The sequence below is a fragment of the Kryptolebias marmoratus genome, linkage group LG2 (genome assembly GCF_001649575.2).
Source record: "Kryptolebias marmoratus isolate JLee-2015 linkage group LG2, ASM164957v2, whole genome shotgun sequence".
In the NCBI taxonomy this organism is placed as follows: domain Eukaryota; kingdom Metazoa; phylum Chordata; class Actinopteri; order Cyprinodontiformes; family Rivulidae; genus Kryptolebias; species Kryptolebias marmoratus.
The window spans coordinates 19188215-19213611 of record NC_051431.1 but is presented as its reverse complement, the minus strand read 5'-3'; the positions used below and the strand labels follow the sequence as shown (position 1 = coordinate 19213611).

Sequence of the window (25397 nt, the reverse complement as noted above, 5' to 3'; positions counted from 1 at the left end):
ACCAGTTTGCAGTTCAACTTTTTCTCGTGTCCTCTGGTGCCTCTCGTAATTTCCCAGGACTTTTTTTTTCTTTTGGTTGCGTGTCATTTGATGTTATAAATTCCTTCAAAAGTAAATTTAAAAAACGTTCGACCAAACAGTGCATCTCATAGACATTGAGCGCAAAGGAGGCTGCTTTAAGTCGTGGCTAAATAGTCCACCTGGTTTTTAATCATCTGTAAACAAATCTACACTGACTCCTAAAACAGGGAACAAAATGCATTCCTTTTTGATTTAATAAGACTCTATTTCCACCAGACAGAGATCGCTGAGAAACCACAGAGAGATCAAAAACTAGCCAGATCTCCCAGCGGTCTCTGAAACCCCCAAATAAGTTGTCTCTGTGGAAACGTGCTGGAGTGCGCTAAGCAATCGTTGAGGGACTAGTGATCAGTCCGACAGCCCTGACAAGTAGTTCTCAATGAAGAGCCATTTGAGAGACAAAAAGACTCGTTCTTTTCGGATAGCTGAGCAAAACAAGTTGTTTCCCAGGAAAGAGCCAAAACTCCCATCACAATGAGGGACCAAAAACATCAATTTTTAACAATTTTCATAGAGCTATGCATGGACCCTCGCCGCGAGACCAGCTGCAACCAATGGAAATCACAGAGAGATTACTGTTCACTCATATGACACACATGATTCTGATTCTAGTTTTTATTATGACTTACAATAAAAACACATGCTTCAGTGGTTTCTTTCTGATGTCTCATTGGTATTTTGACAATCTTTGGTGCAGGTTTTGGTCTCCCAAAGATCTCTCAGCAATCTCAGTACAAACACCAAAATTATTGTATTAAGTGAGAGTCTGCTGAGAGATCATCGAAGGATGTGAAACTGTTCAGAGATTGTTAAAAAAAAAAAAAAAAAAAGCAAAAGACCAATGATCACAGAGAGACTGTTTCGGGCCTGTCAAAGATTTATAGGGATCATGGAGATTGTTGCAACCACTGAAAGACCCTGGAGATTGCTGAGAGTTCACTTACTGATCGTTAAGAGATCGGACATACTTTTGGCCTTTCAGTGGCCTCTCAGTGAGCTTGCCTCTGTGGAAATGGGATTTAAGATTGCATTATGAGGCAATTCCTTATTTTAAGGAAAACGTGGCCACCCTAAGACCATTACACATCCTATTTTCCACAGTGGATATTATCATTTGAAGCAGTTCTTTTTGTTGCTGTTTACGTCTGTTTTTATTTTATTTTAACTATTTTTTTTCCAACCTGGCACTACCTGGGCTCCATACCCCAGCGCTTTGACGCTAAGCCCCGCCTCTGGCAGGTTAGAGGGGCGGAGCCTGGCGGTGAGAACGCCGGGCATAGCGTCTCTCTCTCTCTCCGCGGCTCGACTCACTTCTTTTGTCGGCTCCTGGAGCTGTGCTGTTTTTTTTTCTTTTCCCCTGTCCTGTAAGAAGAAAAAGAGGGGAGAAAAATAAAAAAGGATCCAGGGAGAGGAACCGACAGCATGAAATAAAGCTGGAGCATGGAGCGGCGGGGGAAGTAGACGGACGCCTGCTTACGACCCGGCCGGACTGCTGTTGAGTCCAGACAAACGGAGCTTCGGGAGCACTGTCCCCCGGACTGGATACGGATGTACACACTCGGGTTTGTCCGCCACAGAGTGCTGAGACCGGGGAGCACAGGGGCGGATTGTGTTGCGCAGGTACGGTTTTTAAAGCTCAACTGAGGAGGTGGTGGTGAGGGGGGGAGAGAAGGAGGAAGGGGGGCAGCTACTTAAATCAACCCAGTCAGGGTGGCCACCGCAGTGCTTCGCCTGATTTTATTTGATTGCTGTTGTGTTTTTGAAGCCCCGGCGCCTCTGGAGCGCCCGGCTCTACTTTCCTTCCCAGAGGAGAGCCGCTGTAGGAGAAGCTCCCCGCTCGGTTCGTCCTGTCGGTGCTGCAGTCTGGTGTGTGTGTGTGTGCTTATGTCAGCTGGAGCCTACGTGAGAACTAGCTCGGGCGGTGATGTAAAGCGGCACGTAGTCGGCAGGGGCCGCGTATCGGACTCCTGCGATCAAAATATAGTCCCGGGAGGAGNGGGGTGGGGGGGGTTGTTACGCTCCTGATTTTATCGCTCCTGTGCGGATTTTACGCAGCTGTAATTGCGGGGCATGACGTTAGACCCAAGTCTAAAGACTGGGAGGGAGGAGGAGGAGGAAGGGGGGTGAAAGGAAAGGACATGATTAATCCGAGGCTCGGGTTCCCCGCAGCAGGATTAGGTAATATTTCGTTCCCGCTTCCCAAAACGAGAATCGGCGTAACAGGCTGTTCCTGCGCTGCGCCTCAGTGGCTGCTCCTGCTCCTGCTTTGTTTTTTTGTTTTGTTTTAAGTCGCCGGGTCGGTCCCGGGGTCCGGACCGGTTTTGGAGCCTTTTGTTGGCACAGAGGGGTTTCGTTTCAGCCTATGCGGTGTAGGTTTTCCTTTCCGGGGAAAGGAAAAGGCGGGGAAGTGTTTTCACGGTTACTGTACGGCACGGTGGCTCACCCGGGCAACCCATTAATCACTGCTGGATGACTTCACCTTGGAAACTGAGATTATGGGATTAAAGCTGTTCACCTTTGATGGTTGCCTCACTTCACTGTCTCTCTCTTTCTCCCAGGGCTGTCGGGCTCCGGCATGGATCAAACTTTGAGCATTCTCCAGAAACCGAGCGGGTTCCCCCTGGACGTGAGCCTGAGCATGGACGCAGGGGGGGACTTCGCGGAGCGGCCGATCGTGGGGCTCTCGGACAAAATACCCGTGGTGAAGCCGTATTTCAAGAAAAAGCAGAGGAAGCTGGACGCCAAATGCCTCCAGCGCGCCCTGGATCCCATTCTGACCTCCCTGCTGAGCACGGACACCCTGGTGTCCGGGGACGGGGTGTTTGTGCCCCGGAACCACCAGCCCGGCCGGACCCCGGGCACCCTGTGCGCCGCGGCCGTGGTGAAGCAGAGCTGCGTCGGGCAGGTGTGCCTCAAAGACCCGGGGGCTGCGGAGACCGAGGAGGAGGAAGAGGAGGAGGAAGCCACGGCTGCTGCCGGGGTTCAGGCTCTGATGAGCCGGGGCTGCGACGTGGAAATAGCCGATACTACTGCGGAGCTGGAGGAGACCGAGCGGCGGGGGGAGCGACCCAAGATCAGCGCCTCGGGTCCGGACTGCTTTCAGCTGAAAGGCGGCCTCAGGGCGGCGGGGAGCGCAGAGACAATCGCGCCGCCCGGCAGGGATCTACCTCCCGCAGCTGCACCCCCGCAGGCTCCTCACCAGGAGGGGGGCGTTAAAAGCAAGGACCTCCTGACCTCCGGGGCCAAAGGCGTCCCGACAAAGGACTACTCCGCCACGCAGGACCCTCCCCTCCTCCTCCTGCAGCCGGACAAGGGCGTCCTGTTCCAGAACAAAAGCGAGGAGGCCTCCCTGGACCTGGTGTTCGAGCTGCTCACCCAGCTCCAGTACCACACGCACCAGGCGGACTCCGTGGACATCTGTGTGGATTTCCTGCAGGGCCTGTGCGTGTACGGGAACGACTGCGCCCACCACCACACCGTGCTGCCCTACCACTGGCAAATCCGCAGGAGCGGCTCCCAGACATGGCAGAGCGTAGCGGACGACTCCCAGGAGCAGCTGGAGAGGCTCTACTGCAACCCCGACAACGAGCAAGTCAGTCTGAAATATCAGTGAGTATCCATAACCCAACCTGCATAGCCTGTGGGCGACAGTGCCTTTGTTTGTCTGTCTGTTAGCAAAATATCCCATGATCCACTGGGCGGATTTTCTTGAAACTCTCAGAAAGTGATCACTGGATGTTCACCTGCAGCTGATTTAACATTTGAAATCAACTCAATTCAAGATGGCCGCTACAGCTAGTGGACCTTAGTGAACACACAAATGGCTATGGCTTAGTCAATTTTTAAGACACTGAACTCAAATTTGCTGTGGTAGTAGCTGAGAATCGTCATCAACACGTGCTCTGAGCTCTTCACATCGTACGGCATCTTTGCTTAAAACTTTGGCATTAACTGTTAGAGCCAGCCCTCTCTGTCTGTTAGCAAAATATCCCGTGAGCCACTGGGCGGATTTTCTTGAAACTCTCAGAAAGTGATCACTGGATGTTCACCTGCAGCTGATTTAACATTTGAAATCAACTCAATTCAAGATGGCCGCTACAGCTAGTGGACCTTAGTGAACACACAAATGGCTATGGCTTAGTCAATTTTTAAGACACTGAACTCAAATTTGCTGTGGTAGTAGCTGAGAATCGTCATCAACACGTGCTCTGAGCTCTTCACATCGTACGGCATCTTTGCTTAAAACTTTGGCATTAACTGTTAGAGCCAGCCCTCTCTGTCTGTTAGCAAAATATCCCGTGAGCCACTGGGCGGATTTTCTTGAAACTCTCAGAAAGTAATCAGTGGATGTTCAACTGCAGCTGATTTAACATTTGGAGTCAACTCAATTCAAGATGGCCGCCACAGCTGACTGACCTTAGCTGACACTAAATTGTCTGTAACTCCGTCAGTTTCCCAGACAGTGGGTTAAAATTTGTTGTGGTGGTAGCTGAGAGTCATTCACGACACATGCCCAGAGTGTTGCGAAATCCCACTAGATTTCATGATTTTGCACAAAACAATGTTTTCGGGTTTCAGTCGAAGTGACTATAACTCTGTTGTTTTTCATCATGAGATGATTTTAGTTTAAACCTTTTTGACATAAAAGGCTACATGGCGATAGGCATCCCTTCAAGGCGTGCAAGGTGTCTTTAATTTGATACCAATGTGACATCACAGCAGAACAAGTCTGACAAAAAAAACCAACAACAATTAATTTGCAGCACATTATCTTGTCGTCCCTCCTGGCAGAAAGACTCCTGACGGTAAACCGATAGGTATTTGTGACACGGCAGCAGCAGTGCAGCGAGCCGACAGGCTGCATGTGAATGATCGGCCACTTCTGGTTTTGTGTGTTGGAAACAGTAAACCTCAGCCCGAGTTCCCTCTTTGGTTTCACCACCCGGTGACAAACTGAAAGCATCACCTCCACAGCTGTTTGCTGCACGCCGAATGCGGCGAATCGTGGAGGAGTTCCTCCCTCAGCCTAGTGAAAGTTCGCCCAGGTCTGTTCGGCCTTCTCGGTAAACTTCACCCTCCGTGTTACACTTTTTTTCATGTTAGCAGCTACGGTGGGGCTGGCACTCCGTCTCTCAGCCCTGATATCTGTTATCTGTTTCCTGCTTCTCCCCCCCCAGCTTCCAAACCGAGCCCTCTGATTAGCTGAGGGGGCCTCCATCAGAGAGCAGAATTTACAGCCCTCATGACAGAAAGCGGTGAACTTCCCTGACCCCCCCTTGCTCCCCACCCCTCCTCGGTTGCGTTGTGCGGTCATTGACACAGACGCACTTGGCAGCTTCTCTCCTCGTGCAGTGTACATTTACACTCACACACACACACAGACAGTTTGGCGTGCAAACGCTCGCACGAACAGGCTGTGTAGGGAAGCTAAGTGGCTTGCAGTGCTCACACGCACGCCTTTTAGGAGACAGAGATAAACCTCCCTTTTACTCTCTCACACCCAGTAGATACACACACACACATGCAACACACACACACTAATGCAGGCACTTGGCAAACCCCAGTGGGGTGACATAAAGGAGTATGTGCTTCCTGTGAAACTGTGCCGTATGCAGGCACATTCACACATGAGCACTCAAACACAATGGGGACGCTCACCCAGACTTCTATGACCTTATTCTCAACACGGCTCGCTTTATTCACGGCATTTTCCTATTCATATCACTCCCTGGCCAAGATGTCCTTTAATCAAATTTTACCTCTTTTGTTTCCTCCTTTCGCCACATGAACATCTACATTTAGCTGCGATCTGTAGTGCATCGCCTTGGTGACGGGGCCGTTCTCGATCGGATGTGACATCTTTAAAGCAGCTTTTGTGTGGTTTTTATTTGTTTTATTTTTTTGATGTCCGAGCTGATTTTCTTCCGCACACAGAAGATTTGTGTGTGTCCGTGCGTTTAACTCACCGGCTCACGTTATGAGCTGAAACTAAATGCAAAGCGCTCGTTGCTTCGCAAACAGGATATGCACCTGGTGGAGTCAACCCAGATTTTTGTTTTGTTTTGTTTTTCGGAAGGCTTTCTGAGTGCCTTGCGCGTTGACTCAGTCGGACGGGACCATCTGGCTCGCTCGACTGAAACTCCAGCTGAAACTGGAAAGGCCCCCAAAGTTTGTCACCACACAACAAATTGGATCCATTCAAAAGTTTTAAATGCCATTCCCCGGTTGGGCTTTATGTTGGGAAATGACAGCATTGCCGCTGTTTTGGTCAAACTTTTAACAAATAACTTATGCACAATCTCATATGGTATCTGGAGATGCAACTCTCAGCTACTACCACGTTAAATTTTAGCTCCATATTTGTAAAATTGACTGACTTTTAGTCATTTTTGTGTTTGCTAATATGGGTTAGCTGTGGTGGCCATCTTGGTTTGAGTCCCAGAGTTGATCAGTTGTAAATGTACATCCAGTGATCACTTCCTGAGAGTTTCATTAAAATCAGTCCAGTGGTTCATGAGATATTTTGCTAACAGACAAACGGTGTTGACTTAAAAAATTATTGCTTCAATTTTAAGTAAAGATCTTGTGCAATGAGTAACTTGTGGAACATGTATTGTTAACAACTCTCAGCTACAACTACACCAGATTTTGGCTCAATGTCCGTCAAATTGACTGAATTATAGACATTTTTGTGTTGGCTGTGGTGGCCATCTTGAATCAGACTGGCTCTGAAAGTTAACTACCTGTAGATATGAGTCCAGTGATTACCTTCTGAGAGTTGCATCTAAATGAGTCCAGTGGTTCATGAGATATTTTGCTAACAGACAAGGGTGCAGACATTATTGTCCACCTTTGCGCTAATTATCTGACTCGGACACGTTCCCCTTTAGTTCGTTCGTTCGTTTTTCAGTTGTATTTACATACTAAAAAACTACTGAACTCACACTTACTTTGCTTTTTTTCCCCCTGTTACCTAATGGTATCCAGCTATCGATATCTGATAAAATGTGCTTTCTATTTCCAAGCCTCAAACAAGTTGGACTGTTTGTGAACGGCAGAGTGACGGCTTAGGACGCTTATCATCAGCTGAGGCATTTTTTGTCCCCGAGACGCGTGACGTGACGTCTCTGACAGATGACCCTGTTCTCGCAGGGTTTGGGGTTTTGCTCGTTTAGGAGATTTCTCCCAAGTAGATTTTGACGGTTTTAAAAAAAAAAAAAAGAAGAAAGGATTTTTAATGTGAAGGTAATCAAGTCTGTGTCGAGAATATATGAATAAATTTGATGTTGATTTCAGGCTGTCGGTGCAGAACAATCTGTCAACAGTTCTGCCTGAAAAGACCTTTTCGTTGTGTTGGTGTGTGTGTATATGTGTGTGTGAGTGTGTGTGTGTGAGTGAGTGAACTCCTGATACTTTAGAAACACAACCCAGCTTCTCTTCTCATGCACGCGGGACCACAAACGCAGCGCCAAGGCATGGCTGTGATTACTGAAAGCCAAATGATAACATCGTTACTGATATAAGGAGCAGCAGATGACTTAAGAAGCTCTCCTGTCGGTATGGCAACAGGGGCCTGGTTTGCTTCTCTTTTTTTTTCTTCGGTGCGTTTTAACCCGAATCGAATCGTGCGGTTCTGCGTCGAGCCGTTCCCACATGCGTAACGATCCACGGCGCAGGTTAATCCCGTCCATATGATAAGCAGGAGTGGAGGTTTGACTAATCCGTGTTGGTCGTGAACTCGGCAGGGAGGAGGGACGTCCCAGTCACCTCTTCTCAAAGTTATACTGTAATAACCCTCCGCCGCGCGGTTGCTCATTACTGGAGTTTTGCTGTAAATGTGTGAGGAAAGGAAGTAAGGTTTATCTTAATCATTGAATTTTTATTTTGCTGATTTGAGTTATTTTTGTTGCATTATGTTGACAAGAGAAGAAAAAAAAAATCTTTGCCACATCTGTCAAAAGCAACCCGGTTTCCTGTAATACGTGTACAAAGGCCGACTTTAAGACTTGAAAGAACATGTGGTGGATTTGAATGCGGCCACAATGAAGCACACATTTCTTGTGTGTGTGTGTGTGTGTTGGAGGCAGATTCTTTTGTCAGCCATGTGATAAAAAGCCTTGCTTGTCATTAACTGACATAAAGAGTCACTGAGCACCAAGGGCAGAGCGACCTGACACCAAGGTGTGTGTGTGCGTGTCTTTGTGTTTATATCGCAGGGGATTCCGTGTTACCCTCGTTACCTCAGATAAAACATAATGCACGCTTGTGTTTGTGTGTGCTTGTTTGTGTAGGACACGGGGAGGGAGGGATGGGGCGAGGGGGACAAAAAGAAGCATTGTCGAGAAAAAATCAGCTTGGTTGTGTGTGTGTGTTAGTAGGTCTGTAAGTGTCAGACGGATCATGTCATGAATCAGAGGGGCGAGGTCTGGGTCGCCCTGCCTCTCATTAGTCAGTCAGCTTCCATTTTCTTTCTCCATTCTTTTTAATTTCTTTTTCTCACCCTTTGTGGATTTTTTTTTTCTTCTTGTCCTTGATGTTTCCTTGTCCTATTCATCTTTACTCTCCCGTCTCTGTCTATCATTTTCTGCTCTTGCAGTTGTCTCTCCCGGGCTCGAGGTGGAGGAAATGTGGAGATGAGTGCCGTTGCTCTCATACAGCATCCTCATATAATTCATTCTTTAGACCTGTTTTTGTTTTTTAAGACAAGGATAACGTGTTGAGAGAGGACACCGTGAACTGTGAGTTTAGTGACGTGGACGGAGACTTGAGAGGCAGATAACGCTCACGCAAAGGTCAACCCGGAGCATTCGGGAGGCAACGGTGCATGTGTGTGGAATCGAACCACACATATTTAAACAGCTTATCTAAAAGCGGTCCGGTGCAGGAAAAAGGAAATAACCCTACACTTATGACATCAATGAGACGCTCTGTGTAAAAGAAGCCCTCGTCAGCAGATTTGCTTGACTGGCTGACTTATCTAGGCGTGACTGGATGGAGTTTGCATGTGTGTACACGAATCTATCCGAAGAATGTGTGCGTTCTGAGGCGAGCGCTCTTCTTTTTTTTTAAAGTGTGTGACGGCCTCAGTGGCATAACCGAGGCTGGTATGCAGGTTCTTGCAGCCGTGAGAAAGTTCGACTCTGTGTGTTTGGACTTGTAGAAGTCCTTTTTTGACGGCACAGTAAGTTTCCTTAATCGCTATTTATCCCAAACGGGCGTAGCTAAACGTTGTTTTTATCTCCCCCTCTTCTGCTGCTGTCCTTTCACATTTACCGCCGATTCGTTCAGTCAAGCTCAGAAAGCCAATTTTTTAAAAAAAAGAATTCTAAGCATATTCTTCGTCGTCTTTCCCCGCGTGCACTGGCCTTCGATCGCGCCGCAGCGCCTGTGCGTGCCTTGAATGCTTTCCCAACTTTCTGACCGGCCTCGGCGTAGAAGGCACTGAATCTCAGTGCACTTAATTTAACTGGCGGAATTTTATTTTTAGACTCGTGCAAAAAAAAAAAAAAACTGGTCTGGGAGTGAGCGAGGGGGAGAGGACACTTTGCGAGGCTTTGGAAATGATTGTCTGACCTCTCCGGAGACCCGTCTTTGTCCAACTGCGTGTCAGTGAAACGGGGTATGCGATCTGAGAAACAAAGCTAATCAACGAGATGGGGTTGGCTGCCTGTAAATGTGACAGAGTTCACATAACTTCCCCGTCGTAAAACTTGAACATTTGCTCATGAATCACAAGTTAGAAATGAGTTCTCACACACACACACACACACACACACCTGTGTCTGTCTTTATAGTCCCATGGGGATATCACATCAACACAGTGCTTTTCTGCCCCCTCACCTCTAATCTTAGCCCTCATAACTAAAAGGCAAAAACTGCTTTAGATTGACTAAACCAAGCTCTAATTGTCTTCTTTGACTATATTCAGATGATAAACTGAACTTTTCAGCAAACTGCGAAGCCAGGCTCTAAATGGCTCACCCGTATTCAGAATTGTTAAAGGAAGCTTTCACATTTTTCACATATTTTACGTTTTTGTCACGCTTTTGTTGGCTTAATTTTGTCCTTTGTAGCAGGGTTTGGTCATCCATTGTTGAAGAGAGGAAAAAAAAGTCCTTTAAACCAGATAGTTAAATGGTTTTAGTTGGCTGATTAGTGAGCTCCAGCCACGTCTATCGTCCCTGCACATTAGGCAGGGACAGAGAATGGCTAAATCCACTTTAAGGAACAGTGAGTTTCAGTCTCCTCCTTCCCTTTGGATATTTTTAGTCCCCTGGTGCAGAACATGGTGATGCAATAACTTATTTGAATAAGACTATATAAGCCATAAGGTGGTTCTGATTGCTGAAGCCTGAATTCTGGTGTTTCCATATTTGGTTGTACACTTGTTTTCATCTTGCTGATCTGTTTATTAATAGAGTTTTGAGTATTTTCTGTCTATCTATCTATATATAACCTTATTTTAATTGGAGCTATAACATCTGCTGCCTCCTGTTGATCTCCATACCAAAACCTAAGCAGCTATTGGGCGACAAAGGAGTGATCACCAAGATAAAACCTCCACAAAACCCTAAAGTAAGGCTTCAGAAGTCACTGCATCTCTATAAAGTTTACAGCTTGGTTCCCACTTTTACTAAGGTTTCAGTGAGTCAATAACTCAGTCAAATTTAGGACCCCATGATGATTTAAACACACACACACACTTTACGTGCTTCTATTCTTATTAGGACATTATATTGACTTCTGTTCATCTCTGCAGCCTAACCCTGACCTAAGCTCAATTCTCACATAACCCGAAACACAAAACTGATGTTCTGCCGTATTACGCCTGGACTTTGGTCCTGACAAAGGCCTTGTCCACACAGAAATGCACCTTTTCCAAAAACAATCTTTTTTGTTTTGTTGTTTCCTAAAATATCCTTGTAAACGCGCCACTGATCAAATAAATTGGACCCATTTTAAAAAGAAATCATTTTAGGGTTTTCCAAAATGCCATTTCCATGTTCATATAGGGTAAATGAAGTGATAACAAAAAATAAATAAATTGTGTGTTCACAAAAACTATTTCCATGTGGACGGTGTGTGATTTGTATGATTTATAGCAGAAATAAAATCCTAAATAGCTAACAAAAACTACACTGCTGTTGCTGGCAGTTAATCACATACTACACATGCTGTTCTGCACTGAGGGGAAAAAAGGGAACATGCAGGTGCATGGAATGCACATTTTTCTTAACATGTTTCAAAAAAAAAAAGAGAACAGAGATGTGCAGAATCCAAAAGAAGCAGTGAAAAGAGGAACAGAGCAGAGACACGCCAGAACAAAGGATGAAATAATTAAGAAAACAAAAAGAGCAAAAGAGAACAAGCTTGTTTTTTTGTTTTTTCCATCTGTACTTTCTTGCCTATTTCCATAGGCTCCCAAACGCTCCGCTGCTGCGTTTCATATTCAAGTCATTGTTGTGTTCTCTTTTGTTTTCACCTGAAACTGAAACACCATTTTTAGTTTCTGGAACAAGGTCAAACGCAGAACAGCAGATCGAACGCCTATCTACACGATCTGCTTTGCCTCCTGATAATCTGGTGATCTGAGAGTCGGTGACTGGCTGTTCAGTTACTGTTTTGTTTCCGCACGTGCTCGGTAAATGACCTCCTGTTTCACTTCCTCTTCTGAAGGCACAGTCACAGTATGACTTGGCAGAAGCGCAGGCTGTAAGAATAGTATCGATAGCTTCTATTTATACGGGCGTATTCTTAAGGCTGTGGAAAATGAGTCAGGGCCTCCTTTTTGTTGCAGAAACTGGAGTTCGTCTGCATGCACGTACCCTCTGTGACCAGAAATCAACTCTTACAGGAAGGGAAAATATGAATTCTTGTTGACTGTGCGCCCATTATAACGCAGGGTTTCGGTGCTTGGGGCTGTTGAATTATTAAACGGCTGTTTTAGATGAAACAACCATCCTAAACACTCAATTTCTTGAGTTTGTTATAGCTCTCATTTGCATATGCGCATGTGTGTAAGTGTCTGTCTGCCTGCCTCTTTTTTTTTCCTCTTTCATTTTGTACCATAACGTGCCAGCGTGTGATGGGCACATTTATGTGTGTGCAACGTCTGACCCAGAAAAGATTTCCCACAGGCCATTTGGAGAACAAATGTGGAGACCAAAGCACATGTGCGCACACACACGAACACACAACAGGGATTTTTTTTTTTTTTTTTTGACCCGCACATGTCGAGACGGAGGGGTTGGAGAGGCTTGTAGGATGAATTTACGTTTTGCCTCTATTTACTTAGCAGATGGTGACTATTTAGGGAGCGAAGTGATCACTAACACCAGGTATTATCAGTAAACAAACATATCGGAGGCCTCGAAATGTCTCTGTGAGGCATTTTCCCTTAATTTAGAACTTTGCCTTTTAGCACATTATGGTGCTGAAATAAGATGCAGTGAAAAAAAAAAAAATAGCAGACGTCTGCTGTCAAAGGTGAGAGGCGATAATGTGTTTGCCATTGCTTCTGTGTGTTTGTTCGTCTGCAGTGTTAGCGAAACATCCCATGAACCGGTGGATGAGTTTCAATGAAACTCTCAGAAAGTAATTATATTAAAGAAAAGAGTGAATTTTGGCGTGTTAGTAGCCAAGAGTCATTTCCAACACATGCTTTGAACACGAAGACAAAATCTGGGTTTAAAATTTAGCCGTTATCTGTTTTATACTCGGCTTTGTTTTGTCTGTTAGCAAAACATCTCAAGAACCATTGGACCGATTTGAATAAAACTCACAACAAGTAATCATTGGATGTACGTCTACAACTCTAAAAGTTCATCCGCTACCTTTAGTGCCATTTTTGTGCTGGCTAAGGTTTATGAGGTTCGTAGTAACCATCTTGAACCAGTGGTTGATATGCATTCTTCAAGGAAAGCTAGGTCTTGTTTTTTCTTTTTTTTCAAGATTTTACTACAATCTTTGAGGTTTTGATCTGTTTTAGCCATTGACGAGCCATTAGAGTCACTTTTATGGTTTTCAGGATAAAGTTTGGCCAGTACTGTATTTCCTGTTGTCTGTGCTGTCACCCTGCGTGACTCACTCTGTTTGACTAACTGAAGCCGCCTCGCTCCGGGGCACACGGGTTAAGGTTCCATCGACAGCAGCCGCACGTTCGGTCTCACGGCCGCCCGATGGAAATGCAAATTGTGACTGTTTACCAGCGAGGTCACCGTGCCACAGCGGCGTGGGCGTGGGCGCAGGTCGCTTGCGCAGTGTTTAATGAGTCACGATGTGCCTTTTTTCAGGGGCCGAGTGTTTACGCTCAACTTCGGGACGATGCAAGTGTGTGACCTGGAGTTCGACTGCGTCCGGCGGTTGACCACTCCTCCCAGCTCTCTGCCCATGTCTGCCACGAACCCGAACCCCACCCCCAGCTGTCACACGGTGTGGAAGTACTACTGCAGGGACAACTTTGGCTGGAGGGAGTACTCCGAGGTGAGCTGCTCGCCGTCGTGCTCCGTGCGTCCATTTGCCCGCTCTGTGATCATGAGACACGTTAACTTTGTCTGACTCAATCAGCTGAGTAGAAGCTGGGATTGGATTGATTCTGAAACACACACACACACACACACGAACACAGTCTCTGACCACAATTCATTTTCACCATCCAGGACAAGTTCACTTTTTGTTATTTAAAAAAAAAAAACTCCACAATGGCTGCTTCTGTAGGCCTTTTCGTTCCTCCTTATTTAAAAGAACGAAACTTCCGCCATCAGCTGCAGAGAAATGAAACAAAAATCGCTCTTAACTTCTCCCTTTTCACTTTTTGGTCCTCCTCCGCAGCCGGTGGTGAAGCTCATCGAGGAGGCGAGCTCGAGGGGTCTGAAGGAGGTGCGCTTCATCACGCTGCAGAACCAGTATATCCTCAACATCAAGGAGGGCTTCCAGCAGAACGCTGTCTTCGGCTTCAGGCGGCAGATCAAGAAGAGGCCCATGTTCATGTCGTCCGTGATGCTCACGCCGCACCTCCAGTAAATATCCCACTCCACGCTTGATCGAACTGCCTGTTTGTTACTGGGCGATACTCGTCCTGATGAGTTTTAGCCAAGATGGACGCTGTGGTTGACTGAGAGCTTGAGGCCCAGGCAAAAATCCATACAAGTAATTTTAAGGTTAAGAATTCATCGTTTGAAAAACTTCAATAAAAACAACCACATCTAACAACATGCCCATCAGCATCAGTAGGGCTTTCACATTCTTAAAAATATAGCATTAAGAAACTTTAAGATTACTTTAAGGGTGAAGAAAATTTAAGAAAATAATCATATTATTTACTTTAAAAATAGCTGAAGAAGAGTTTGCATGATAACATCCATTTGGCAGGTTGTGGGGTTTAGCATAAATGCTAATCATAAGTAATAAAATGATCTGATCCTCACTTGAAAGATAAAGGTTAATTACCTAATTGAAAAGCTTCCAGGTTTTTTGCAAAGCATCAACATTATTTATAGAGTTTCTGTCCAAAAGTTTTTCAAATTTGCAGTTTGAAGCAACAAAAAGTCATCTATTTAGGCTTAAGTGCCTGGCAGTGTTAACTGTTACTGAAAGTTGGCTCCTCTGTGTGTAACAGTTCGTCTCCTCGCGGTTCCCTGTGTTCCCTGGGCGTCCTGACTTCGTGTTTGTAGGCGTGCAGGCACACAGAGGCCAGTACACAAAGCCAACGTCACAGTCAGGGCTGAATACTCAAAAGGCTCCGAGCTCCACATCCATTTTTAATCCTGTCTGGTACGGCTGCACGCTGGCGGCCTGAACTGAACTGAACCGAGCTGAACTGAACTGGAAACTTTATATATCACCACTTATCCCAGGTCAGATATTTTGGCAAGTCGAGCCGGGTCACCGGGACACAGAAGCAGACAGATGGAAAATGGGATCAAATGAAAACAGACAAGCGAGATGACTAAAAAAGAGGGGCACCAATGAAGCCTTCCAGTGGAATCTGATGTGTTTGTTCTCATTTTTGTGTGAATTCTGATTTTCCCAATGGATATACAAGATCTCTACAGTTCCCTCAAAAACGTTATTTTCTTTGAAATCTTAAATCTTATGCTTCCTGTAGCTTCTGGCTAGACTTCTGCCACATTTAGTCATTTTTTTTGCACTTTTAGCTATCTTTAGCTAGTCTTTTGGTACTTTTACCTTACCTTTTGCTGCTTTTAGCTAATGTGTTTGTTACTTTTAGCTTGTAGCTAGTCTTTTGCTACTTTTGGCTTTATTTTACTAGTGCTTTCCTATTTTTGCCTTTTTAATTAGTGTTGTGTTTCTTTCAGCTTTTTCACTAATGATTTGCTACTTTTAGCTACATTTGCTCCTTTGAGCTTTTAGCTAGTGTTCTCCCTTTTTTATCAACTCAGTTTGAACTTCACCAAGTTTCAGCAGGGGTCATTCAGCTTCTCTAATTGAATCTGACGTTCTACCGACTTCATGTCTTCAAATACCAGTGAGTGGATCTGCCTCACAGTCTTATTTTCAGAGCAGGCGATAGCTGATTGAAAGCAAGTGGAGTCATTCTGCCACGTTTAGCCGATTTATTTTTCACTTCTTGTGCCGAGCAGGCTCTGCTAGCGGTGTCATGCCAGTTTCCTCGCACAGAACGAGCGCTGGAACAAGCTGTTCCCACCTGGCTGGGGATGGTCGAGAGAGACGAGGAGCAGGGGCTGGAGGAAAGTGAGGGAGGGGGGATTTAGATGGAGGAAGCAATGCCAGACCAGAGGGTCAGAGAGGGAAATGTAGCCGGAAAGGTCTGAATGGTTTCCAGACTGGGAGCTCAAGCTGTCGATGAGTGAAAGAGTGTGAAACATTTCTGAGGGGAGCTGGAGTTTGGGTTTTCTTCTTCGGGCTTTGACACGCCGAGAAACAAAAGGACACTTCGTTTTATTTTCTGGACTGTAACTGAGTGTTAAACTCAGGGACCTCCTATTCCCTTCGTCATCTCTGCCTCCTGATTGATGTTATTTTCATCTCCCTCCCTCCCCTGCCATCTCTCTTAATCTCTCTCCCTTACTCCCTTTTTTTTCATGTTCAACTCCATCATTCTTTTGTTATCAGTTCCTTTTCGTTTCACACTTGCTTTCTGCAGCAGGCTGTCTGTGATCTCCTCGAAACACACAGGGAATAGAGACATTGATTGTGTGTGTGTGTGTGTGTGTGTGGAGGTGCTAAGACCGGACAGACAAGATAAGAGATAGAGAGAAGAGAGATGAGAATAACTGTCACACTAACTCCGAGCCTCTCGATAGCGCACACACACACACACACATACACACACACACACACACACACACACACACACACACATTCTCATAGATGATGGAGCTAACAGCATTTACACTTAGGGGGTGATAACTTGACAGGAAAACTACTGTTACCAACTCAAATGCCAGGCATGGTGCGGCGTTTTTGTCACTTTTGTGACAGCTCCACAATTGGCATTTTATTTCTCCACCTCAATCCCGTTCTCGCTCCTGTCCCCCTCCCTCTCGAGTTGCCCTCCAGTCCTCCCCCCCACCCCTCTGGTTGTCTCGTGTCATCGTCTGGATTTCGTTTGTGTTGTCTCGTTCCGGAGGCTTGATAGGCTGACGTGGAGCAGCGGCCATGTTGTCGCGGCCGACGGCTGCCGCGCTACGATTTTGAACGTGCGGACGCGTGGGCTCGTCCCAGCAGACGGTGGGCTTTGTTCCGCGGCCGGGACGCGGTTTGGATTTGAGCTAAGGTGATGGCAGAAGGGCGGAGGGGTACGGCGTCTCGAGTGGACGTTGACATGCAGTCATCACTGGCAGGAATTTCGCCTGAATGTTGGGCTTTTTGCCGAGTTTTGTGAACTGATCCCCCTGAGATAGACAATCTGTGGCAGTTTGTCTTCAAAGAAATGCGCTTTTATGATAATTCCATCATGAGATATTTTGCTGACACGGTCGACAAATGAACACACACACATACAAGCACAGGCAAAAACACAATCCTCCATCGGCCTTCAACGGCAGGCGATAAAAATTCATTATTCTTCCATGAGATTTATCGGCCTGATGACTGTAAGTTACTGTAGGCAGCATTCTGTCACCTTCGCCGTGCGTTTGATGTTTGTGTCGCTCTAAAAGCACAGTTCTGCAGAGCGGTTTTTACCCGCTCTCAGCAGCGACGCAAAGTGTCAAAGAAAAAGCCCCGACCCGTGAAGCACACAGTCACAGTGGAGGCTTTTTTTTTTTTTTTTTTTTTTAAATAATAAGATGCAGCAACATTTCATCACAAAGCGCTTCCTGCTCAAAGCAATCATCCCAGATCCAGCCTCGGTTGTTCTGGGTGTTAATGCTCAGAGTTTGCCGGTGTGCAGAGAATTATCTGTGATGTGTCATGTGTGGGTTTAGGAATTAGTTTTGAGGATTTGCATGCCCGTTTCAGAATTGAATTTGTGTTTTCTTGAGTTTAGCACTCCGTCGCATAAAGATTTCCACAGGCCTGTGTTTCAGTTTACAGATCCAAGCAGTAAATTGCGTTTATAGGTAGATCTGAACAGAAAGCAGTGATAAATGTTCACCTTGACTATGTGAATCATATAATTCCAGCAAGTTGTTATTCTGAGCTTCCATCCGTCCATCCAAAGATGTTAATGACATCCACATCCGTTAGCTGTGACACAGATTTCTCCTCCGTTCTGAAGATTTTCATCCGTCCCGGTCCGCACAGACTCTGCTGCAGCCTCGGGAATGTGTCGCAAACCAGCAGTTTGTGTCACAAAACGCCGCAAAAGCTCTCGTGTGATTAAAGGGTATTCTTGTCTTCTTAACGTAGATAAGATCATCAACCTCCACATAGTTGAATTCAACATGGCTCACTCTGATCATAAGTTTATTCAAGTTAAAGTGGTTTAAAAAAAAGCTTGTATGTGTAAGCTCACAAAGAAAACTAAGAGAATTTGAATTTTTTTTTTCCCCCAGAACTTTGGGCGGCCTCTCTTTATCGCCCCTTTCCTCGTCTTCTTCCGCCCCCGCATCCTTGGACGCCTCGCACCCGCTGTCGCCGACCACCACCAACCCGCCCAGCCTCTTCCCAGAGACGTGGTTGCCGATGGCGATGAGCCAGGACTTCCTGCGGGTGCCCGTGTCCCGGGAAGACCGCAGCTACCGGACGGTGCACAGCCTGTTCCACAAGACGGTGTCGGAAACCAAGTTCAGGATCATCAAGATCCAGCGGGTGCAAAACCCTTTCCTCTGGGAGAAGTACAAGAGGTGAGAGCAGAAATGTAATTTGCATAGATTTTAACGAAGTTATTGTTAGCACAAGTTCCTTTCCTGTTGAGGTCATTGGGTTTGCTGCTGGCAGGTTTGATGGATTCGTGTCCTTTGCATGATGTGTGGTGAAGCTGCGGCTTAGGGGTTGAAACCTTTTTTTGATTAGTTTTTTCGTCATTGAACTCAACTAAAGTGACCACTTGTTACAAAGTCACAACTCAGAAAACAATGAGTATAGAAATGTTGTGTTTTTTTACTGTTTGGGAATTTAATTCACTCAAAAGCAAAATAAAGCATAGGTTCGAAGCAAAGGTCTCTGTCGGGCTGTTCAGAGCTGGCGTTAAATATCAGTCTTCGATGATTTGACTACAAGTGGACAGCTCTGATTGAGTGTTCACACCTGGCGGTGGAAGTCTATCCCAAAGCGTTTTTGCGATCGGATGTCAGTTCCCCGCTCTGTGTGCAGATACACACACACACAGCCATGTCACACAGTGGGCTGTCAGATCAGCAACAGAAAGTGTTTCAGTAAAAATTCCTCTATCTTCACACATCTGAACTATGTTATTATTTAGACATTACCATGGATATAGAGCCTGTGTTGGACTTGTGACCCATCCAGGGTGTCCCCCGCCTCTCGCACGGTGACTGCTGGAGATAGGCACCAGCTCCCCACAACCCGGAAAGGACAAGCGGGTAAAAGAAAAAGGATGGGTGGAAGGCATAGAGCTATTTGAGTCACATTTTGTTGAGTTATCTCTTAAGCCTAATTACCTAAATGTGTGTCAGAGCAAATGCTGAAGATTTTAACCCATTTATCTCAGCTCATAAGGCTGCTCAGACTGCTGTCCTGTGGTTGACATGGCACATTTACACATAAACAGGCCCACAGCAACTTCTGACCAATCACACAGTTCTTGGCCTTGTGTCGCGAAGCTCCTACGCGAACAAAATGACGCAATTTTCTTCACGCGAACCACGTGACTGACAGCCGATTTTGTGACTTCTCGTGGAGTATGACAACAGCTTTAGTTTAAAATTTCTTCTCAACACTGAGAGATATCTGGAGTCCTTAAATCCAGAAGAAGCTCCAAAGAAAACATGTAAGGGCAAATGAACAAACAACCGATAAGTTCAACTTTGCGTCCTTTGACAAAACGTGCGTGCAGCATGTGCTGTAAGGTCAAAGCGCACGTGCCGTACGCCGCATCAGGTCGAGGTGCGTTGGGAAAAAGACAATGAAACGTTCAAACTTTAAAGCTGAACGAGAGTAGATGCAAAATGGGGGCAAATCAAACAGCAAGCAGGCCAAGCGGTACCAGCTGTGTGGGACTTCGTGAGAACGAGCCGACGGTGGTGTGTGAACGCAGCAGATGGAGAGATGTTTGGTGACGGTGATGTTCCTGTTGTGAACGCAGCAGGCTAACCACCTAGTTGTGACAGTTAAAGCCTCCCACACCGACCGGTACCACACGGTTTCACAATGACTCCATGGTGTGTGTTTTTGTGTGCGTGCAGGTGTCTACCTCTGCATTTGAAAGCGATGTCCCTCTCTGATTGCCTTTTTTTGATTTTTTTTTTATTCCTCTTCCCACACTCTGGTTATATGACAGCGAAACTATAAACTCCTGTTTGCATGTTTGTGCAGTTCATTTGCATGCCAGCTGTGAAGGAAAGTGGAATTAAAATTGACTAGCAGGAAATTAGGAGTGTTCGTGCGGCGTCACGTCGCAGGCCGCGGGTTCACACGCAGGTCACGGCACCTGTGACACGAAACGCTTCCTCTTGCCTAATTGATCTGAGACTCGTCGCCGCTGCTCAGGAAACAGACGAGATCTGACGCTTTTGTGCAGCTTTAGGTTCGGATCGGTACAGCCAGCAGGACGGCACTTAAACTGTTGTTTTTTTTTTTCTTCCTGTCTGTCTGCGCCAACAGGAAGAAGGAGTACATGTCGCGCCGCATGTCGGAGATGGACCGCCTCCTGAGCGAGCGGCACCTCTTCCACGGCACCTCGGCCGACGTGGTGGACGGCATCTGCAAGCACAACTTCGACCCGAGGGTTTGCGGCAAGCACGCCACCATGTTCGGCCAAGGCTCCTACTTTGCCCGCAAGGCCGTCTACTCCCACAACTTCTCCAAGCGCTCGCCCAAAGGAGTCCACTGCATGTTCCTGGCCAAAGTCCTCACTGGCAGGTGTGTAGATTTTCAGGCCAATGATTTCATTACTTTTTTTTTTACTTTTTCTAGAAGCATTACCATCCTGATTTTTTTTTTTTCCCCCTGTGGTGGGATTTTTTTTTTTATTCGTCTAATCCAGGGAGCAAGATGTCTTAATTTTCAAAAGCGGCACTTTTTTTTTATTGTTACTGACAATTCGCTGTTTAATTTTTTTGCTTTGAAGGGAGCTGTCTAGATCATATTTTATTAAACTCTAAATCAGAACCTGATGTCTCCCGGTTTTATTGGATGTTTGCACAATTTGGCGTCCTCAGTACACAGTGCGGTGTGTTTGACAGCTCCGTTCCCTTCGGGCCTTCCGAAACGGCATTTCTTTTCGACCCCATCTCCCCACTTGCTAGCTTATGCGCCGAGCGCCTTTAGATGAAATTTACCGAACCCATCAGTGTTCATTTGGATCATGAAAATCATGAGGTTCTTTTTATTTATTTTTTTTTGTTTCCATAAACCATCTCTCAGCCTTGCTGCGGCTGCTCCTGTCCCTTCAGACGAAAGTCAAATCTGCAGCCTCACATGTAAAACAGCTGATTTGGTTGGACCCAACATACATCAGCGCCCTTGTTATGCTGGAGCAGATGGGCCACGGTTCATTCAGAGGATTGGGAGGTGCTTCAGAACCCCCCCACCCCACCCCCACCCCCCGGGTCTAATCTGCTCCACAGAACAGAGTTACTTTCAGACTGAGCCGGGTTTTAGACTCATCGCCGCCTCTGTCTGCAGCTGACACTGTTCTTATTTTAATATGACTCATGAGACGCTGGCACAGAGATTGATGGATGACAGCTCTTTAGCGTTTGACATAAATATTTAAGAGAGAAACAGCTCACTGGTTTATTTCCTGCATACTCATGAGGCTCGTGTACTTGGAACGTATGATTTTATCATTCAAGCTTTCCTAGAACACCCTGAAGAGCAGTGGTGCGATGATTACACTCACAAGATTTAGCTTTTAAAGTGGTAAATAACTGTTATCTGTCTTAAGAAGTAAAGGTTTAAACATTTGTGTTTTTGTTTTGGTTTTTGTCTTTATTTTTCTTTTTTTTTTTGTTATAGGCACATAAATACAACAGTTTAATATACAGTTTAAATAACAAATTTAGAAAATAAACATAAGAGTTTTGAAAATATGTACAGTAAGGTCAGAACATATATGGGCTCAGAACCAGTTATAGACAAATGCCTAGACTTCTAGGTGATCAAAAAAACAAAAACAAACAACTAGCAGTAGTTTTTGCCTCATTGCTTAGTGTGCTGTGTTTAAAAGACTACACGGGCCACTAGTGATGATGTCATCAAGGTAAAGACTTTAGTCAGAACTAGGTCTGGACAGCCTTATCCGGTTTGCGATTGCGATTTTTGAAAACATCCTTTGCAGAATTGATATTATGCACACAGATGTTGGAATATCCATAAATTTTCCATAAATCATGCAGTTTTAGTTAGGACCCATGGACTGTAAACACATTTAGTTACTGAAGGTTGAGTCATTAGTCAAATGAAGTCATTGTCCTTTAAGATCTGCCTGTGTTGCCCAGTTAACACTTTCTTTCGGCCTCTCTGTTGTGTTTACGCAGGTTCACCGTAGGAAATCCCTCCATGCGACGGCCTCCGCCCATCAACCCCCGTGACCCCTCTAGTGACCTTTTTGACTCCTGTGTAGACAACTGGGTGGACCCTCAGATCTATGTCATCTTCAACGATGACCAGAGCTACCCGTACTTTATCATCCACTACGAGGAGGTACCCAACACGGTGGCCATATGAGTCGAACATCGGGGAACCTGGTGTCCGGATCTGCAGTCGTTCCTCCGCTCAGGCTGCAAGTGGTCGGGGGAGATGGATGGACGGAGTGGAGTTCGCTCAGATAAAGAGGACAAATTAAGACCAAAAATGGAGGTTTTGAATCTCCTTGGTGATAACAGCTCCACTGGAATAACGTCACTCATCTTGTACTTGAAGCAGGTGAAACCAGACTTTTAGGGACGTTTGCAAATACTCAGTGATCTGGGTCTGTTGTCGACGGGATCCAAAGGACCAGATTCAGTTGGACACAAGTGGATCGGCAGAGGACAGAACCCATTTTTAAGCCTGCAGAGGTTGATGACTTGAGTGGACTTGCATAGTTTTACTACCTGGTTTAAACAAGGAGCCCGGTGATGTTTATCCCCTCTTTTTCTTTTTTTTTTTTCTTTTTTTTGATTTGGAGCAGATTCAGGAAAAAGCAAACCGTTCCCTTTATCCTTTTTGATGTGTGACTGTACGTGAAACTTGTTTGCAGGGCAAACACTGTTGTAGACAGTTAGCTTCCTGCCAGTACTGTGAACGACCAGCTGGGGAAATTATGCTAAAGACTCAGAAAGGAACCAATCGGAAGCCTCCTCAGAGTAACGTTATCCCGCTGAGCCTCCAGCCCAGACATGTTGTTAAACTCTGTATATGTGTGTGTGTGTGTGTATGTATGTGTGTGTGTGAAGCTTTGAATTTAGTGGACATGGATTTTGTGGCCTGTTCAACCAGAAATCAGACATGATTCTCAGACTTACTGTAAACCTCCTGGCAGAGGATTCACATGAAGCTGCTCCTACTTGCCGTTTTTATTTTTGTTTTGTTTTTTTTCCTGCTCCCACTGCTGTGGTCCCTGTCGGGGCGAACGAAGCGTGTGCGGTCCGAGTCTCAGTGCTGCAGCATTTTTTATTTTATTTTTTTCTCCAACAAATCAACTGAAGCTAATCTCTGGCAGAGGGTTCTCTCGGCAGAGACGGTAGATTTTTCTTTTTCTTGTTTTTTGAGACAAACTGTACAGGCATTCTCTTTTGTTTATATTTTGAACTGTGTGCCTTTTGTTCATAAAAATGTTTATTTATGTTAGTTTAATGTTAACATTGATTTAATAAAGAATTTTAAAGAGCAAGTGACTGAATGAGCCGCGTTTGTACAATTCTTGTTGCTTTTTATTATTAGCCGTCATCCATCAATTAGCCGTGGGAGCAAGAACAACAGACTTCTTACTTTAGTAATGAATGATGCTTCGTTACGATCAGTAAACGTGGTGCTAATTAGTCCACGTTGAATCTGTGCTGCCGCAGTACCAGTTTGTTTCATATTCAGTATATAAAGCATTAAATAAAAATCATTAACGCAGCTGAAAGTAAATATTGCAGTAATCCTTTGTTCCTCTCTGAGTCCTAATAGCTCCGTGGGGAGCGCTAGAAACAAACATTGCTCACTTGGTGCAGCAGCAGAATAAACTGCTCACCAGAGACGTGCACATAATCTCATTAGTTTAGCCGAAGTCTTCAGTCTGATTGAAAATTGCCCCCCCTTTATTGAACAGCATTAACCAGCGTGTTTGTTGTGATTGATGATGACTAATGGAGGACTTCAGCCTCCTTCTGATTCAGAGAAATTTAAAGCGGGACAGTTAGAATTTGGACTGAGAGGACATCATAACCAGACTGCAACCTTAGAAGGTAAAACCATTAATAAATACACACACACACACACATATATATATATATATATAAATAAATAAATAAAGCTTTGAACCGGTTCAACAAAACATCAATCTGTCAAACAAATAAACCGGAGCTCTTAACGTCGCAGAAACACGATCAGTTTCAGGTGTTGATGATGCTAAGGTTTTCTTTAAGACAAAATAAAAGTGTGTTGGAGCCCTTTATAACGGCAGCATTTGGTGCTGAACACTGTTCACCCTGAGAGATGTTTGAGTAGAGTTTCGGCCTCTTCTCTGCGAGCTGCGTTATATTATGGAGCTATAAATGCAGACCGAAATGTACAGCAACGCGTCGCCTAGTCTGGCTAAAAGAGCCTAATCGCTGAGCTGACTAAACATCAAACCCTCCCACCAGCACAAGAACCTAGTCATGAATGTAAATGAAACTGTAAGTGCTGAGTCTGATGTGGAGAGGGAGGAGGCTTGCAGAGGCCACCGAGGGCAAAGAACAGAAGGAGTCAACGTGCTATCCCACTCATCTCCCACCTGTCGTATCTTTAAACTTATCTGAAGACTAAATCCTGTCATCAGCTTTTTTTTATGCTCCCTCTGTCTGGGTCATTGTTGTTCAGGTGGATGACTCATGCTCGTTTCCATGGACGGCGTTTGTTTGTTTAGGATTTTTTTTTTTTTTTTAGGGAAGAGTTTCTGTGCTGGATTAGAAAAAATACAGGTGAGAAGCTCATAAACATTTTTAAAGCGCAACGAATCAGTGTTACAATTTTTGTTTTTTTTTTGTTTTATGTGAAAACGGTGATGATAACGGACCCGAAGCAAGTCCGCTGTAAACAGTGAATATCTTACCTGTTCTAGACGGGTCTCTGGGTGACCTCAGTTTGGAAAAATCGCAGTTAATTCTTACATTCGGACAGCAACAGCTGCGGGTGGCTTTACAAATTTCATGGCAAATTATCTGCCGCAGGCACGGCGTGCATGCGGAGCAAATGAGAAGCTGGCCGGCGTTACCTGCCTAATTAGAAGTCTGATATAAAATAAAACAAGTTAACAGAAGTAGTCATGTTTCTACCTGCCAGGCTGCTTGGGCCCAGCAAGCAGTTGGGTTGATTTTTGTTTTTGTTTGAGATTGGAGTTAATATTCTCCTGGAGACTATGCTAAACAAAAACTTATTTATAGTAAGAAAACAAAATGAAATGACATGAAGTTATTCAGGAACCCTTACAGTGCTTTAGGAACTCTTCTTTGTTTTTTCCTTTTTGAAACTAAGGACCACTTGTTTTGGTGTGCAGTGATTGATTCTGAGCATCTTTTAGCTCATTTGTAAGCATC

General features: G+C 45.3%; 1 protein-coding gene across 2 annotated transcripts; it reads left to right on the top strand.

Annotated features, from left to right (window-relative positions):
- Window positions 1-1370: 1370 nt before the first annotated feature.
- LOC108238188 (TCDD-inducible poly(ADP-ribose) polymerase) lies at window positions 1371-23515 on the top strand. 2 transcript variants are annotated; one of them, XM_017420121.3, is made up of 7 exons: window positions 1371-1701; window positions 2640-3690; window positions 13374-13563; window positions 13912-14099; window positions 18063-18353; window positions 20293-20550; window positions 22170-23515. In XM_017420121.3, the coding sequence occupies exons 2-7, from the start codon at window positions 2657-2659 to the stop codon at window positions 22357-22359; spliced, it is 2151 nt and encodes a 716-aa protein (XP_017275610.1). In that variant the 5' UTR covers window positions 1371-1701; window positions 2640-2656; the 3' UTR covers window positions 22360-23515. The 2 variants fall into 2 exon arrangements, with proteins under 2 accessions (XP_017275610.1, XP_037837151.1); XM_037981223.1 differs by lacking the exon at window positions 1371-1701 and adding an exon at window positions 2142-2259.
- Window positions 23516-25397: the final 1882 nt, after the last annotated feature.